This window comes from Electrona antarctica, assembly GCF_951216825.1.
Source record: "Electrona antarctica genome assembly, contig: scaffold_111, whole genome shotgun sequence".
NCBI lineage: Eukaryota > Metazoa > Chordata > Actinopteri > Myctophiformes > Myctophidae > Electrona > Electrona antarctica.
In genome coordinates this window covers 363,716-383,735 of record NW_027637994.1, presented here as the reverse complement: position 1 = coordinate 383,735, position 20,020 = coordinate 363,716, and the positions used below count along the sequence as shown (strand labels likewise).

General features: G+C 45.5%; 1 protein-coding gene across 2 annotated transcripts; it reads left to right on the top strand.

Annotated features, from left to right (window-relative positions):
* The first annotated feature begins 268 nt into the window (after positions 1-268).
* Positions 269-19,542, top strand: LOC306918484 (uncharacterized protein). Of its 2 annotated transcripts, XM_079531386.1 has the most exons (9): positions 269-597; positions 2,578-2,697; positions 4,105-4,314; positions 7,127-7,192; positions 14,093-14,305; positions 14,579-14,647; positions 14,755-14,802; positions 15,019-15,087; positions 18,614-19,542. In XM_079531386.1, exons 1-9 carry the CDS (start codon positions 276-278, stop codon positions 19,417-19,419), a joined length of 1,923 nt encoding a protein of 640 aa, XP_079387512.1. In that variant the 5' UTR covers positions 269-275; the 3' UTR covers positions 19,420-19,542. The 2 variants fall into 2 exon arrangements, with proteins under 2 accessions (XP_079387512.1, XP_079387513.1); XM_079531387.1 differs by lacking the exon at positions 14,093-14,305.
* Positions 19,543-20,020: the final 478 nt, after the last annotated feature.

Below are 20,020 nucleotides of genomic sequence, written 5' to 3'. Positions count from 1 at the left end.
CTTCTCCAGAGACAGATATCATCGTTTCTATTGAGTCCAGACAGCCGATGAAGAGCCCTTCTCCAGAGACAGATATCAATGTTTCTATTGAGTCCAGACAGCCGTTGAAGAGCCCTTCTCCAAAGACAGATATCAATGTTTCTTTTGAGTCCAGACAGCCGATGAAGAGCCGTTCTCCAGAGACAGATATCAATGTTTCTATTGAGTCGAGACAGCCGTTGAAGAGCCCTTCTCCACTGACAGATATCAATGTTTCTATTGAGTCCAGACAGCCGATGAAGAGCCCTTCTCCAGAGACAGATATCAATGTTTCTATTGAGTCCAGACAGCCGTTGAAGAGCCCTTCTCCAGAGACAGATATCAATGTTTCTATTGAGTCCAGACAGCCGATGAAGAGCCCTTCTCCAGAGACAGATATCAATGTTTCTATTGAGTCCAGACAGCCGATGAAGAGCCCTTCTCCAGAGACAGATATCAATGTTTCTATTGAGTCCAGACAGCCGATGAAGAGCCCTTCTCCACTGACAGATATCAATGTTTCTATTAAACAAGAAGATCAACTTCAGGCTGAAGTTGAGGTTGAACTTGAAGACATCAGTAAGTATTTCTTTCTTTCGTTCTTTAACCAAGTAGTTTTTGTTTTTGTTACAATAACATTTAGCCTACAAATACAATAACATTTAGCCTACAAATACAATAACATTTAGCCTACAAATACAATAACATTTAGACTACAAATACAATAACATTTAGACTACAAATACAATAACATTTAGCCTACAAATACAATAACATTTAGCCTACAAATACAATAGCATTAGACTACAAATACAATAACATTTAGACTACAAATACAATACAATCGTGTGGATTTCGTCAAACCTTGATTTCTTTTTTTTTTTTTTTTTTCACGTCATATGAAAGCAGGGAATCATAGCTTCAAATGGACATATTGGTTGTTCAGTTTGACCGACCAGTTTTGGAGATATGGCTTATAGAGTAATGTCTTACAGAGAAACGGCGAGTTGAGAAAACAGGCTTGAAAGGTTCACTACTGTGGTCTCTAACATTACACCTAGCTACATGTTTAAGCATTTATTTCATATTTACATGTCTTCTGTGGTCTCTAACATTACACCTAGCTACATGTTTAAGCATTTATTTCATATTTACATGTCTTCTGTGGACTCTAACATTACACCTAGCTACATGTTTAAGCATTTATTTCATATTTACATGTCTTCTGTGGTCTCTAACATTACACCTAGCTACATGTTTAAGCATTTATTTCATATTTACATGTCTTCTGTGGTCTCTAACATTACACCTAGCTACATGTTTAAGCATTTATTTCATATTTACATGTCTTCTGTGGACTCTAACATTACACCTAGCTACATGTTTAAGCATTTATTTCATATTTACTTGTCTTCTGTGGACTCTAACATTACACCTATAGCTACATGTTTAAGCATGTATTTCATATTGACATGTCTTCTGTGGACTCTAACATTACACCTAGCTACATGTTAAAGCATTTATTTCATATTTACTTGTCTTCTGTGGACTCTAACATTACACCTAGCTACATGTTTAAGCATTTATTTCATATTGACATGTCTTCTGTGGACTCTAACATTACACCTAGCTACATGTTTAAGCATTTATTTCATATTTACTTGTCTTCTGTGGACTCTAACATTACACCTAGCTACATGTTTAAGCATTTGTTTCATATTTACATGTCTTCTGTGGACTCTAACATTACACCTAGCTACATGTTAAAGCATTTATTTCATATTTACTTGTCTTCTGTGGACTCTAACATTACACCTAGCTACATGTTTAAGCATTTATTTCATATTGACATGTCTTCTGTGGACTCTAACATTACACCTAGCTACATGTTTAAGCATTTGTTTCATATTTACATGTCTTCTGTGGACTCTAACATTACACCTAGCTACATGTTTAAGCATTTATTTCATATTTACTTGTCTTCTGTGGACTCTAACATTACACCTAGCTATATTTATTTCATATTTACAGCTCTGACATTTATTTCAGACATGCTCTAGTACGTGAAGAGTCTGCCTGTGCTATTAACTCATTTTGTATTAAAAGAAAACATCTGTTTTTCTCCTCTCCTCAACAGTTAGTCTTGTTTTCTCCTCTCCTGAACACTTAGTCTTGTTTTCTCCTCTCCTCAACAGTTAGTCTTGTTTTCTCCTCTCCTGAACACTTAGTCTTGTTTTCTCCTCTCCTCAACAGTTAGTCTTGTTTTCTCCTCTCCTGAACACTTAGTCTTGCATCCATGACTGTCTCTGTATCAAAACGAGTCACATTTATAGCACACTTATACCATATCACAATACGTTATCAATACGTTATCCAGTCTAACATCATGATATGGATATAATATTGATACTAGAGATGCCCCGATCATGTTTTTTTGCTCCCGATCCGATTCCGATCATTCGGAAATGATGTGATCGGCCCCGATCACACGATCGGATCGGGGCAGCCCTAGTATACATGTCTGTAGTTAAAGTCTTCTTCTATTGTCTTGTATTCCAGAGCCGTGTGTGGAGTCCAGACAGCCGTTGAAGAGCCCTTCTCCACTGACAGATATCAATGTTTCTGTTAAACAAGAAGATCAACTTCAGGCTGAAGTTGAGGTTGAACTTGAAGACCTCAGTAAGTTTTTAAAGGACGAAGCCCGAAGGGACTCTAAAGCGTTATTCATAGTCTGGGTTTTGGGTGGTGAGGTGACCACCGAACTACAACATGACATCACTGAGGTGACCACCGAACTACAACATGACGTCACTGAGGTGACCACCGAACTACAACATGACATCACTGAGGTGACCACCGAACTACAACATGACATCACTGAGGTGACCACCGAACTACAACATGACGTCACTGAGGTGACCACCGAACTACAACATGACGTCACTGAGGTGACCACCGAACTACAACATGACATCACTGAGGTGACCACCGAACTACAACATGACGTCACTGAGGTGACCACCGAACTACAACATGACATCACTGAGGTGACCACCGAACTACAACATGACGTCACTGAGGTGACCACCGAACTACAACATGACATCACTGAGGTGACCACCGAACTACAACATGACGTCACTGAGGTGACCACCGAACTACAACATGACATCACTGAGGTGACCACCGAACTACAACATGACGTCACTGAGGTGACCACCGAACTACAACATGACGTCACAGAGCCGCGGTGAAGAGCAAGCCACCGCCCTTTTCTCTGTTTTTACTCACCACTGATCAACGTTATTACAGCTTCTTTTTTTTATCAATCTCCGTCCTGAGCGCTGGGCGTTACTAATTGATAGAACGGAGAACTCCGTCCTGAGCGCTGGGCGTTACTAATTGATAGAACGGAGAACTCCGTCCTCGCCTCTCAGAGTGTTAAACAGGAGGAAAATGTAATTTATTCTTTGAATCAGCCCTTCGCTAAGTCCCTCCCCCTACCCATCCTTGTCCAATAGGCACGTTAGCAGTGAAGAAAGCTTGACCTGCATAGCAACCGTTGCTAAAGTATTTGGATTGGACGATCGCTTTTTGGGGTGGGATTAAGGGCTAATAAGGGCCTTTCTCGCCCCCTCCCCTCTCCCACTGTTTATATTGTGTTTATGATCCAAGATGGCCGCAGCACCAGGAGGGGGTGGGGCGGAGGTGAGCGGGCGGGGTCGACATATGACCTTACTGGGCTGCATTGGAGACACTTGCCTTGTGTCTGACACCTGCCTTGTGTCTGAACACAGCTTTGATGGATGTGTGCTGCCCCCTCCCCCCCAGCAAACAAAATGTTTGGTCAAACCATATATGGGGTTCCATTGGAAATGCATTGGAGCGGCCATTAAACACAGACACCGGACAGGTGTCTTGAATGTGTGAACGCAGCCCAGTAAGGGCATATGTCGACCCCGCTCGCTCACCTCCGCCCCACCCCCTCCTGGTGCTGCGGCCATCTTGGATCCTAAACACAATATAAACAAATGGGAGAGGGGGTGGGCCCTTATTGTTGTGTTTTTTGTCTTGTCTTTGTCTTAGTTTTTTTGGGGCAACTCCTCTGCGCTCCACCAGAGGGGGACTCTAGGACCCCCGGGGGTCCTGGGACCAGCGGTTGGGAACCTCAGCGCCACGGAGCCAAGCCCAGGAAACGGCGGCGCAGAATCACGGCCCTGGGATACCGCACGCCCAACGCCACCCGACATCGCCTGGCTGCGGAGGCCAGACGACGCCTTGCCCCGCCCACACACGGTACACCTGCTCTAACACACACACACACACACACACACACACACACACACACACACACACACACACACACAGGAACAGTTTTGATGTGGGTTTTTGACATATAATATCTTTGGAAATATTCAAATTTTGCCTCTTACACACGAGATCGGTATCGACCAATCAAACCATCCCTTCAATTAACCTGCCTACTGTTTTAACCCATTTAGACCTGACGACGATTCTACTAAATGTTCTAAATCCTGACAGTTTTCTGAAAAACCTCATGTTTCTATGTCAGTGGGTCTCACAGGGTTAAACCTCATGTTTCTATATCAGTGGTTCTCACAGGGTTAAACCTCATGTTTCTATATCAGTGGTTCTCACAGGGTTAAACCCCCATGTTTCTATATCAGTGGTTCTCACAGGGTTAAAACCTCATGTTTCTATATCAGTGGTTCTCACAGGGTTAAAACCTCATGTTTCTATATCAGTGGTTCTCACAGGGTTAAACCTCATGTTTCTGTCAGTGGTTCTCACAGGATTAAACCCTATGTTTCTATGTCAGTGGTTCTCACAGGGTTAAAACCTCATGTTTCTATATCAGTGGTTCTCACAGGGTTAAAACCTCATGTTTCTATATCAGTGGTTCTCACAGGGTTAAACCCCATGTTTCTGTCAGTGGTTCTCACAGGGTTAAAACCTCATGTTTCTATATCAGTGGTTCTCACAGGGTTAAACCTCATGTTTCTATATCAGTGGTTCTCACAGGGTTAAACCTCATGTTTCTATATCAGTGGTTCTCACAGGGTTAAACCTCATGTTTCTATATCAGTGGTTCTCACAGGGTTAAAACCTCATGTTTCTATATCAGTGGTTCTCACAGGGTTAAACCTCATGTTTCTATATCAGTGGTTCTCACAGGGTTAAACCTCATGTTTCTATATCAGTTGTTCTCACAGGGTTAAACCTCATGTTTCTATATCAGTGGTTCTCACAGGGTTAAACCCCATGTTTCTATATCAGTGGTTCTCACAGGGTTAAACCTCATGTTTCTATATCAGTGGTTCTCACAGGGTTAAACCTCATGTTTCTATATCAGTGGTTCTCACAGGGTTAAAACTCATGTTTCTATATCAGTGGTTCTCACAGGGTTAAACCTCATGTTTCTATATCAGTGGTTCTCACAGGGTTAAACCTCATGTTTCTGTATCAGTGGTTCTCACAGGGTTAAACCTCATGTTTCTATATCAGTGGTTCTCACAGGGTTAAACCTCATGTTTCTATATCAGTGGTTCTCACAGGGTTAAACCTCATGTTTCTATATCAGTGGTTCTCACAGGGTTAAACCCTCATGTTTCTGTATCAGTGGTTCTCACAGGGTTAAACCTCATGTTTCTATATCAGTGGTTCTCACAGGGTTAAACCGCATGTTTCTATATCAGTGGTTCTCACAGGGTTAAACCTCATGTTTCTATATCAGTGGTTCTCACAGGGTTAAACCTCATGTTTCTATGTCAGTGGTTCTCACAGGGTTAAAACCTCATGTTTCTATATCAGTGGTTCTCACAGGGTTAAACCCTATGTTTCTATATCAGTGGTTCTCACATGGTTAAACCTCATGTTTCTATATCAGTGGTTTTCACAGGGTTAAACCTCATGTTTCTATATCAGTGGTTCTCACAGGGTTAAACCTCATGTTTCTATGTCAGTGGTTCTCACAGGGTTAAACCTCATGTTTCTATATCAGTGGTTCTCACAGGGTTAAACCTCATGTTTCTATATCAGTGGTTCTCACAGGGTTAAACCTCATGTTTCTATATCAGTGGTTCTCACAGGGTTAAACCCTCATGTTTCTGTATCAGTGGTTCTCACAGGGTTAAACCTCATGTTTCTATATCAGTGGTTCTCACAGGGTTAAACCTCATGTTTCTATATCAGTGGTTCTCACAGGGTTAAACCCTCATGTTTCTGTATCAGTGGTTCTCACAGGGTTAAACCTCATGTTTCTATATCAGTGGTTCTCACAGGGTTAAACCTCATGTTTCTATATCAGTGGTTCTCACAGGGTTAAAACTCATGTTTCTATATCAGTGGTTCTCACAGGGTTAAACCTCATGTTTCTATATCAGTGGTTCTCACAGGGTTAAACCTCATGTTTCTGTATCAGTGGTTCTCACAGGGTTAAAACCAAATGTTTCTATATCAGTGGTTCTCACATGGGTTAAACCTCATGTTTCTATATCAGTGGTTCTCACAGGGTTAAACCCTCATGTTTCTATATCAGTGGTTCTCACAGGGTTAAAACCTCATGTTTCTGTATCAGTGGTTCTCACAGGGTTAAACCTCATGTTTCTATATCAGTGGTTCTCACAGGGTTAAACCTCATGTTTCTATATCAGTGGTTCTCACAGGGTTAAACCTCATGTTTCTATATCAGTGGTTCTCACAGGGTTAAACCTCATGTTTCTATATCAGTGGTTCTCACAGGGTTAATCCTCATGTTTCTATATCAGACCCCCCATCTGAAAATATGTCGTTCCAGGGACCTCCCCCAGAAGCAAAGATTAGAGTTAAAAACGTTCACTCTGAAAGAATATATATTCATATATTTGCGCCCCATTTTCATGATTTTTCAAAAATAGCAGATCTACAAGCTCGTAGCGCGGCACTCGGTGCCGCGCTACGAGCTTGTAGATCTGCTTATTTTTCAATAGCTAAAGTATGACATGATGCTTAAAAACACCAACAGGGGTTCCCGCCCGGCGCCCTGAATGGGTTAAAAACCATCCCTTCAACTAACCTGCTTACTGTTTTTTTTGCCTTCACTTCACAGGAATGTGCAGCGCCTGCGCCCACGACACAGTGACACGCAGTCGCTCCTCACACAACCCCACCAAAGGTACGTCCTTCTGTCCTTCTCATTGCCCCTCTACTTAGCCCTTCGCTAAAGTCCCACCCCAGCCCGTTTTTGGCCAATACCACCTTAGTACGGTTACTATAAGTGAGGAGAATGGTCAAGCTTTCAATGCGTGTCAAAAGGGTTATAAGCTCCTGTCTGCTGCTGCAGCAACATCAAGTCAACTCATCTGTTACTGAGTTGATCCTCACACTAGCAACACAACTCATCTGTTACTGAGTTGATCCTCACACTAGCAACACAACTCATCTGTTACTGAGTTGATCCTCACACTAGCAACACAACGCATCTGTTACTGAGTTGATCCTCACACTAGCAACACAACTCATCTGTTACTGAGTTGATCCTCACACTAGCAACACAACTCATCTGTTACTGAGTTGATCCTCACACTAGCAACACAACTCATCTGTTACTGAGTTGATCCTCACACTAGCAACACAACTCATCTGTTACTGAGTTGATCCTCACACTAGCAACACAACTCATCTGTTACTGAGTTGATCCTCACACTAGCAACACAACTCATCTGTTACTGAGTTGATCCTCCTCACACTAGCAACACAACTCATCTGTTACTGAGTTGATCCTCCTCACACTAGCAACACAACGCATCTGTTACTGAGTTGATCCTCCTCACACTAGCAACACAACTCATCTGTTACTGAGTTGATCCTCCTCACACTAGCAACACAACTCATCTGTTGCTGAGTTGATCCTCACACTAGCAACACAACTCATCTGTTACTGAGTTGATCCTCCTCACACTAGCAACACAACTCATCTGTTACTGAGTTGATCCTCCTCACACTAGCAACACAACTCATCTGTTACTGAGTTGATCCTCACACTAGCAACACAACTCATCTGTTACTGAGTTGATCCTCACACTAGCAACACAACTCATCTGTTACTGAGTTGATCCTCACACTAGCAACACAACTCATCTGTTACTGAGTTGATCCTCCTCACACTAGCAACACAACTCATCTGTTACTGAGTTGATCCTCACACTAGCAACACAACTCATCTGTTACTGAGTTGATCCTCCTCACACTAGCAACACAACTCATCTGTTACTGAGTTGATCCTCCTCACACTAGCAACACAACTCATCTGTTACTGAGTTGATCCTCACACTAGCAACACAACTCATCTGTTACTGAGTTGATCCTCACACTAGCAACACAACGCATCTGTTACTGAGTTGATCCTCCTCACACTAGCAACACAACTCATCTGTTACTGAGTTGATCCTCCTCACACTAGCAACACAACTCATCTGTTACTGAGTTGATCCTCACACTAGCAACACAACTCAGCTGTTACTGAGTTGATCCTCCTCACACTAGCAACACAACTCATCTGTTACTGAGTTGATCCTCCTCACACTAGCAACACAACTCATCTGTTACTGAGTTGATCCTCCTCACACTAGCAACACAACTCATCTGTTACTGAGTTGATCCTCCTCACACTAGCAACACAACTCATCGGTTACTGAGTTGATCCTCACTAGCAACACAACTCATCTGTTACTGAGTTGATCCTCCTCACACTAGCAACACAACTCATCTGTTGCTGAGTTGATCCTCCTCACACTAGCAACACAACTCATCTGTTACTGAGTTGATCCTCACACTAGCAACACAACTCATCTGTTACTGAGTTGATCCTCACACTAGCAACACAACTCATCTGTTACTGAGTTGATCCTCACACTAGCAACACAACTCATCTGTTACTGAGTTGATCCTCACACTAGCAACACAACTCATCTGTTACTGAGTTGATCCTCCTCACACTAGCAACACAACTCATCTGTTACTGAGTTGATCCTCACACTAGCAACACAACTCATCTGTTACTGAGTTGATCCTCCTCACACTAGCAACACAACTCATCTGTTACTGAGTTGATCCTCACACTAGCAACACAACTCATCTGTTACTGAGTTGATCCTCACACTAGCAACACAACTCATCTGTTACTGAGTTGATCCTCCTCACACTAGCAACACAACTCATCTGTTACTGAGTTGATCCTCCTCACACTAGCAACACAACTCATCTGTTACTGAGTTGATCCTCACACTAGCAACACAACTCATCTGTTACTGAGTTGATCCTCCTCACACTAGCAACACAACTCATCTGTTACTGAGTTGATCCTCCTCACACTAGCAACACAACTCATCTGTTACTGAGTTGATCCTCCTCACACTAGCAACACAACTCATCTGTTACTGAGTTGATCCTCACACTAGCAACACAACTCATCTGTTACTGAGTTGATCCTCACACTAGCAACACAACTCATCTGTTACTGAGTTGATCCTCACACTAGCAACACAACTCATCTGTTGCTGAGTTGATCCTCCTCACACTAGCAACACAACTCATCTGTTACTGAGTTGATCCTCCTCACACTAGCAACACAACTCATCTGTTACTGAGTTGATCCTCACACTAGCAACACAACTCATCTGTTACTGAGTTGATCCTCACACTAGCAACACAACTCATCTGTTACTGAGTTGATCCTCACACTAGCAACACAACTCATCTGTTACTGAGTTGATCCTCACACTAGCAACACAACTCATCTGTTACTGAGTTGATCCTCACACTAGCAACACAACTCATCTGTTACTGAGTTGATCCTCACACTAGCAACACAACGCATCTGTTACTGAGTTGATCCTCCTCACACTAGCAACACAACTCATCTGTTACTGAGTTGATCCTCCTCACACTAGCAACACAACTCATCTGTTACTGAGTTGATCCTCCTCACACTAGCAACACAACTCATCTGTTACTGAGTTGATCCTCACACTAGCAACACAACTCATCTGTTACTGAGTTGATCCTCACACTAGCAACACAACTCATCTGTTACTGAGTTGATCCTCACACTAGCAACACAACTCATCTGTTACTGAGTTGATCCTCACACTAGCAACACAACTCATCTGTTACTGAGTTGATCCTCACACTAGCAACACAACTCAGCTGTTACTGAGTTGATCCTCCTCACACTAGCAACACAACGCATCTGTTACTGAGTTGATCCTCACTAGCAACACAACTCATCTGTTACTGAGTTGATCCTCCTCACACTAGCAACACAACTCATCTGTTACTGAGTTGATCCTCCTCACACTAGCAACACAACTCATCTGTTACTGAGTTGATCCTCACACTAGCAACACAACTCATCTGTTACTGAGTTGATCCTCACACTAGCAACACAACTCATCTGTTACTGAGTTGATCCTCACACTAGCAACACAACTCATCTGTTACTGAGTTGATCCTCACACTAGCAACACAACTCATCTGTTACTGAGTTGATCCTCCTCACACTAGCAACACAACTCATCTGTTACTGAGTTGATCCTCACACTAGCAACACAACTCATCTGTTACTGAGTTGATCCTCCTCACACTAGCAACACAACTCATCTGTTACTGAGTTGATCCTCACACTAGCAACACAACTCATCTGTTACTGAGTTGATCCTCCTCACACTAGCAACACAACTCATCTGTTACTGAGTTGATCCTCACACTAGCAACACAACTCATCTGTTACTGAGTTGATCCTCACACTAGCAACACAACTCATCTGTTACTGAGTTGATCCTCCTCACACTAGCAACACAACTCATCTGTTACTGAGTTGATCCTCCTCACACTAGCAACACAACTCATCTGTTACTGAGTTGATCCTCACACTAGCAACACAACTCATCTGTTACTGAGTTGATCCTCCTCACACTAGCAACACAACTCATCTGTTACTGAGTTGATCCTCCTCACACTAGCAACACAACTCATCTGTTACTGAGTTGATCCTCCTCACACTAGCAACACAACTCATCTGTTACTGAGTTGATCCTCACACTAGCAACACAACTCATCTGTTACTGAGTTGATCCTCCTCACACTAGCAACACAACTCATCTGTTACTGAGTTGATCCTCACACTAGCAACACAACTCATCTGTTACTGAGTTGATCCTCACACTAGCAACACAACTCATCTGTTGCTGAGTTGATCCTCCTCACACTAGCAACACAACTCATCTGTTACTGAGTTGATCCTCCTCACACTAGCAACACAACTCATCTGTTACTGAGTTGATCCTCACACTAGCAACACAACTCATCTGTTACTGAGTTGATCCTCACACTAGCAACACAACTCATCTGTTACTGAGTTGATCCTCACACTAGCAACACAACTCATCTGTTACTGAGTTGATCCTCTTCACACTAGCAACACAACTCATCTGTTACTGAGTTGATCCTCACACTAGCAACACAACTCATCTGTTACTGAGTTGATCCTCACACTAGCAACACAACTCATCTGTTACTGAGTTGATCCTCCTCACACTAGCAACACAACTCATCTGTTACTGAGTTGATCCTCCTCACACTAGCAACACAACTCATCTGTTACTGAGTTGATCCTCCTCACACTAGCAACACAACTCATCTGTTACTGAGTTGATCCTCACACTAGCAACACAACTCATCTGTTACTGAGTTGATCCTCACACTAGCAACACAACTCATCTGTTACTGAGTTGATCCTCACACTAGCAACACAACTCATCTGTTACTGAGTTGATCCTCACACTAGCAACAGAGAGCGTACTGCTGTCAATCATTCATTCAGAATGATCCCATATGACAAACGTTGACCCCTCGTTGACCCCTCGATGATCTCTATCACATGGAATTATTTTTGGGCGTAGTGATATGGACACAAAAAACGAAAAACCGTGTTCCGTGCACTAATATTTTAGAAATAGGTCAGCAATACAAATGATGCTAGTTTTGTGGATTAATTTACTTTTACTGCGTGCCCCCTGTGCCCCTGTGGCCCCTGCGTGGCCCCTGTGGCCCATTGAGTCCCAGTGGGACGTGTTTAGTGGCTCAATAGCTCTGACCGCGCGTCTAGAATATGAAGGCATCATCAGCCTGTTAGTGAGTGATCAGCGAGCAGCTCCTAGTGAGCAGCTCTTAGTGAGTGATCAGCAGCTCCGCCTGTTGTTTTGGGTAGAGGAGGAGGCCGTCTTCTTCTACAGCCAAATAGAACGGTGGTGAACGGTGGCGGTCGCTGAACTATCGGCGCCCCCTGCTGGTGGGGGTTGAGTTAACTTGTGTAACTCGTGAATGGAGGTCAAACTGTTTTTAACCACAATACATTACACTGTACCAACGATGCTGATGTTTGACCTCCACCTCTTCAGCTGAACGGCACCACGGTAACCCCACTGCACCACGACTGGCCCAGGGTGACCCCACTGCACCACGACTGGCCTACGGTGACCCCACTGCACCACGACTGGTCTACGGTGACCCCACTACACCACGACTGGCCCAGGGTGACCCCACTACACCACGACTGGTCCAGGGTGACCCCACTGCACCACAACTGGTCTACGGTGACCCCACTTCACCACGACTGGTCTACGGTGACCCCACTGCACCACGACTGGCCCAGGGTGACCCCACTGCACCACGACTGGTCTACGGTGACCCCACTACACCACGATTGGCCCAGGGTAACCCCACTGCACCACGACTGGTCCAGGGTAACCCCACTGCACCACGACTGGTCCAGGGTGACCCCACTGCACCACGACTGGTCTACGGTGACCCCACTGCACCACGACTGGTCTACGGTGACCCCACTGCACCACGACTGGTCTACGGTGACCCCACTGCACCACGACTGGTCCAGGGTAACCCCACTGCACCACGACTGGTCTACGGTAACCCCACTACACCACGACTGGTCTACGGTGACCCCACTGCACCACGACTGGTCTACGGTAACCCCACTGCACCACGACTGGTCCAGGGTGACCCCACTGCACCACGACTGGTCTACGGTAACCCCACTGCACCACGACTGGTCTACGGTGACCCCACTGCACCACGACTGGTCTACGGTGACCCCACTGCACCACGACTGGTCCAGGGTAACCCCACTGCACCACGACTGGTCTACGGTAACCCCACTACACCACGACTGGTCTACGGTGACCCCACTGCACCACGACTGGTCTACGGTGACCCCACTGCACCACGACTGGTCTACGGTAACCCCACTACACCACGACTGGTCTACGGTAACCCCACTACACCACGACTGGTCCAGGGTGACCCCACTGCACCACGACTGGTCTACGGTAACCCCACTGCACCACGACTGGTCTACGGTAACCCCACTGCACCACGACTGGTCTACGGTGACCCCACTGCACCACGACTGGTCCAGGGTAACCCCACTGCACCACGTCTGGTCCAGGGTGACCCCACTGCACCACGACTGGCCCAGGGTGACCCCACTGCACCACGACTGGTCTACGGTGACCCCACTGCACCACGACTGGTCTACGGTGACCCCACTGCACCACGACTGGTCTACGGTGACCCCACTGCACCACGACTGGTCTACGGTGACCCCACTGCACCACGACTGGTCTACGGTAACCCCACTGCACCACGACTGGTCTACGGTAACCCCACTGCACCACGTCTGGTCCAGGGTGACCCCACTGCACCACGACTGGCCCAGGGTGACCCCACTGCACCACGACTGGTCCAGGGTAACCCCACTGCACCACGTCTGGTCCAGGGTGACCCCACTGCACCACGACTGGCCCAGGGTGACCCCACTGCACCACGACTGGTCTACGGTAACCCCACTGCACCACGACTGGTCCGAACCCCCGTTTCACACCTGCACGACACCAGAGGTAATGACTTCACTTGTGTTGCTCTCATATTGACCGTTGAATGCGTTGTCGACTACACTCTCATACTGTGATCTACACGTTGTGTCCACTACTCTACACAGCCGCACGAAAACGCTCGGCTCAAGCAGCTAGGCTGCTGCCTGGACCGCCCCTCTCTCTCTCCTCTCTCACTGCGCTGCTGCCTCGACCGCCCCTCTCTCTCTCCTCTCTCACTGCGCTGCTGCCTCGACCGCCCCTCTCTCTCTCCTCTCTCACGCCAACGGCCGCGACACAGCGCTCGGTTCCAGCAGCTGCAGTGCATCATGGGGGACCAGGTAAACTGGACTTACACAGACACTTCACCTTTAGCAAAGCTGTGATTGGACCATAGCAGTTTGGGGGAGGGGCTTGGCTATAGGTCAATTGTACTGCATTGGGACCACTGACCCCCCCCTCTCTCTCTCTCTCTCTCTCTCTCTCTCTCTCTCTCTCTCTCTCTCTCTCTCTCTCTCTCTCTCTCTCTCTCTCTCTCTCTCTCTCTCTCTCTCTCTCTCTCTCTCTCTCTCTCTCTCTCTCTCTCTCTCTCTCTCTCTCTCTCTCTCTCTCAGCCTCCCACCATGACATCACTCCTCCACAAATGGCCCAGACTTCTTCAGTGGACCTGGCTGAGACCAGAGGTCTGTCTGTCTGTCTGTCTGTCTGTCTGTCTGTCACCCCCCCCCCCCACACACACACACACACACACCATGTCTATATAATCATTCGTACTGTCTTCCATTCACAGCTCGGCTCAGGCGCGAGAAATCACGGGACAGAAAGAGGCGTCTCAGAGGTAACGAGTCAAATATGTTGTCCTCAGCCAACATGCAGTGTGTGTGTGTGTGTGTGTGTGTGTGTGTGTGTGTGTGTGTGTGTGTGTGTGTGTGTGTGTGTGTGTGTGTGTGTGTGTGTGTGTGTGTGTGTGTGTGTGTGTGTGTGTGTGTGTGTGTGTGTGTGTGTGTGTGTGTGTGTGTAAACACATTCACACTCCACCGTCTTCATTTCTCAGCTCAGCAGAAGCTGCAGAAACAGCAGAACGTGACACAGACACAGTCCTTGGAGACGGCTGAGGACGAAGGTAAGGACTCATGTTCCACCATTAATAACTTAACACCTTAATTGCCCGGGGTCATTTAATCCATTACATTATAGCGCCCAGTCGATTTAGAAACACGGAGCACTTTTACAGACGGACCGGATGTTGTTGTGAATGTGTGTGTAGCAGCTAACGGTGTGCCGTCAGGGCCAGCAAGGCCTTCTCTGCTGGCCCTGCACTTGCCTGATGCAGAAATGTATATTTTATAATAAGTTTTTCTTTTTAACAAATATTATATCTTGTATTTATTTGGCTGCCACTGCACTGTTTCTCACTCAGACAGGCTGGATGCTCTGCTTCCATTCTGTTAGGGTTAGGGTTGGGGTTAGGGTTTCTCACTCAGACAGGCTGGATGTTCTGCTTCCATTCTGTGCAGGTACAACAGACCTTGGTTTTTTTTAACCAATGAGATTATTTCCTTGTGTTGTCTCCGGGTAAAATTCTCTACCGTGAGGCCTGCAGAAAATCCAGTGAATCCCCTTGCTGTTGAAATGAATGGGAGCAATATAGAGATTGACAGGTTCCTTAGCCAATCAGATTTCGAGTTTGCCCTGCTGGGCGTTTTCTTTCAAGTGCCAGGGCCAGCTAGCTGGCCTTTGGTGACGTTAAAGTCTTGCTTGGATCCCATCGCTGGGGGGAAATATTGTCCAATGAGAAAAGAGAACTGGGTTTTTGAAACTTTCTGTGCGAGTTCCCAACTTCCCATCTGTGGGTTGATTGAGCTCGCTAAATTAAGAGATTTAACTCACAAACAAATGAGAAGAAACAGATAAGGACTTTTTAAGAAAAGCTTGCAGGGTTGACCATTGGTATGATGCAGGCAGCCATGGTAAGGATCTTTATATAATATTTATATACATGCGATCGCGATGCGACGCAGCTTATTGATGATTGATCGTTTTATAGGCTATGGTTGTGGACTTCAGGAGTTGTGGTTGTCCGTGCTGACAGTGTGTGTGTGGCCGAGTCTCATGTGGCTGTGCGCTGCAGAGCCGTGTGTGTGTGTGTGTGTGTGTGTGTGTGTGTGTGTGTGTGGTAAATGGTAAATGGTAAATGGTGCATTTATATAGCGCCTTTATCCAAGGCGCTTTACAGAGATTGTGCATTACATTCACCCATTCACACACACATTCATACACCGATGGCGGCGGAAACCATGCAAGGCACAAACCAGCACATCAGGAGCAATTAGGGGTTCAGTGTCTTGCTCAAGGACACTTCGACACTAACTCTGGGGGAGCCCGGGTTCGAACTGGCAACCTTGCGGTTACCATCCAGCCACTCTACCCCTAAGCCACCGCCATCCTGTGTGTGTGTGTGTGTGTGTGTGTGTGTGTGTGTGTGTGTGTGTGTGTGTGTGTGTGTGTGTGTGTGTGTGTGTGTGTGTGTGTGTGTGTGTGTGTGTGTGTGTGTGTGTGTGTGTGTGTGTGTGTGTGTGTGTGTGGGGGCGCGCCTAACTTTGTTTCCAGGTGGGGGAGCACAGATTTGGACTCATCGCGCGCGCAAAAATGTGCGTGCATGTGCCTCGTGCACGCGCGTTTTCGCGCATTTTCACACGGAAAAGTGGCTTTTACTTTCCCTCTCCACACGCAAGTTATATGAACAAACTGACAAAATGCATCATAAAAAGGCATAGGCCTATTTAGGCTACACATGACATTGGCAAGGCGCCGATATCAAAACAAAACATATAAATTATAGCCCTATTATACAACAGACAAGCTGACAGCGCAGCTGGGCTCGGCGACCCGGGTGTTGTATCGTCATCATTCATCATAGATCCCTCCCCGTCAGAATCTAATATCTAACATTAAATTGCAGCAGCATTCAGCAGTTCAGTTGGCAGGGCGGCCATAGTAATTAGTAAATACTATATTATTTCTCACTGCAATTAGAGAAATAATATAGTTAAATTGTAAATGCTTTACCTTAAACCCCAAATGTGCTCTTGCGCTCCGGGGTGGTTAATTCCCTCATCATGGCATTTACTGTATATCCAACGTGAGTTACGTGTCCAGAATGTCATTATGTAGGCTATGTGAGGGTAATAACGGTAGTCGCCTGGCAGCAAGGGTTCATGAACTAGACTTGATTTGGGCTTGGACCCACCAAATAAATCACTCATTCTCTTCTGAGCCATGTTGACAACAACAACACACACATTCAGGCTGACCGGAGAAATTCAAATCCGTGCGCCCCGTGCGTAAAGGTAACCGGAAATAGCGTCAGCAGCAGAGCAGTAGCCTCGGAAACCCAGACGTTTTTATTTCCAGGGAGAAAAGCAGAGCAGAGACGATGATAAAAAAAAAAACCCAAAAAAGTCACACAAATGTAGTTTAGGAATACTATTTATTTTATCCTCCAACCAGTCCACTTTTTATTTATATAAATAATAACGTGACATTATATATTTTTTTAAATTTCCTTTTTTTTGGTAGGCTACTGCACATTCATGTTATGAATAATAATTTAAGAAATCATAGCAGATTATATGAGTAAAAAAAAAAGAATCTCAATTCCACAGCTGTGGAACAAACTTCCAGCTGTAGTACACATGGCCAGCCTGTAGATGGCCACCAAAAAAAAGAAAAAGCTTATTCTGGTATTTCACACAGGTGTTGCCAAATAACTAATTATCTTGCCAGTCAGATGCGGATGCGCATATGACATATCTAGGTCATATCAATGTAATCAGCAGAGCAGCTGCTTCTCTCTCTGAGTCTGCACACACTGACTGACCAGCTAAAATGTATGCCTACTTTAAAACATAATATTACAAACCTTGGATTAATTCTTCTGAAAACTAGCAGCAAGCACAAAGTAAGTGATTCACACAGGTGGGCAAGCCGGGCATTATTGGATGCAATGCGCGAATTAGTAGCCTATTGGTGGGGTCGCAATGCGACGGTTCATTTTAACATGGTGGAGCAGCTGCTCCGTTTGCTCCATGGCTCAGGTGTGTGTGTGTGTGTGTGTGTGTGTGTGTGTGTGTGTGTGTGTGTGTGTGTGTGTGTGTGTGTGTGTGTGTGTGTGTGTGTGTGTGTGTGTGTGTGTGTGTGTGTGTGTGTGTGTGTGTGTGTGTGTGTGTGTGTGTGTGTGTGTGTGTGTGTGTGTGTGGGGTCGGTCCCCGCCGGTGCAGCATAGCTGGGATATTACAGAGCCCAGGACGTGTACACACCCCAGGACGTGTGTACACGTCCTAGGGTGTGTACACGTCCTAGGGTGTGTACACGTCCTAGGGTGTGTACACGTCCTAGGGTGTGTACACGTCCTAGGGTGTGTACACGTCCTAGGGTGTGTACACGTCCTGGGGTGTGTACACGTCCTAGGGTGAAAGTGCTCCGCTGCTATAAATCGCTGGGCGCTCTGATTGAATGGATTAAATAATGTGTTAAAGAATTTCCATTGTTAGGATTTCATAGTGGTCATTTATGAGATAAACAGCGGGCAGACTGGGTGAACTGTTTTCTCTTGTCTCCCCACATTCTCCACCCTGCCCAACTCGCAGTGAAGAACCACGCCCACCGCGACCAGAACGTCGTCACAAGCCAGAGGACTCACGCAGGAGGGAAGCCCCACCAATGTGACCTGTGTGGCAAAACGTTCAATCAAAGGGATTCCTTAAAGACACACCTAAGGATTCACACGGGAGAGAAACCCTACCACTGTGACCAGTGTGGTAAAAAGTTCAATCAAAAGGGTTCCTTAACGACACACCTAAGAATTCACACGGGAGAGAAACCATACCACTGTGACCAGTGTGGGGAAAGATTCAGGACAAGCTTGATACTGGAACGTCACCAGACACTTCATACAGGAGGGAAGCCCCACCACTGTGACCAGTGTGGGGAAAGATTCAGGACAAGCTTGATACTGGAACGTCACCAGACACTTCATACAGGAGGGAAGCCCCACCAATGTGAACTGTGTGGGAAACAGTTTGGCATGAAAACATTGCTCAACCTGCACCACAGAATTCACACAGGAGAGAAACCCTATCAGTGTGATCAATGTGGTAAAATGTTCAATCAAAAGGGTTCCTTAAACACACACCTAAGGATACACACGGGAGAGAAACCCTACCACTGTGGCCAATGCGGCAAGTCTTTCAATACAGCTGGGAGCTTAAACAATCACAGCAGACTGCACACTGGAGAGAAACCATTTAAATGTCTCTGTGGTAAGAGTTTTAGAACGCATCAACAATTAAAGGTTCATCAGCGCAACCACACTGGAGAGAAACCTTTTGGATGCAAACGATGTGGAAAAACCTTCCGATGGAGAGAGAATTATAAGTCTCATCGGTGCCACTAAACAGAATTATAAGTCTCACCGGTGCCACTAAACAGAATTATAAGTCTCACCGGTGCCACTAAACAGAATTATATGTCTCACCGGTGCCACTAAACAGAATTATAAGTCTCACCGGTGCCACTAAACAGAATTATAAGTCTCACCGGTGCCACTAAACAGAATTATAAGTCTCACCGGTGCCACTAAACAGAATTATAAGTCTCACCGGTGCCACTAAACAGAATTATAAGTCTCACCGGTGCCACTAAACAGAATTATAAGTCTCATCGGTGCCACTAAACAGAATTATAAGTCTCACCGGTGCCACTAAACAGAATTATAAGTCTCACCGGTGCCACTAAACAAAATTATAAATCTCATCGGTGCCACTAAACAGAATTATAAGTCTCTTTGGTGCCACTAAACAGAATTATAAGTCTCACCGGTGCCACTAAACAGAATTATAAGTCTCACCGGTGCCACTAAACAGAATTATAAGTCTCACCGGTGCCACTAAACAGAATTATAAGTCTCACCGGTGCCACTAAACAGAATTATAAGTCTCACCGGTGCCACTAAACAGAATTATAAGTCTCACCGGTGCCACTAAACAGAATTATAA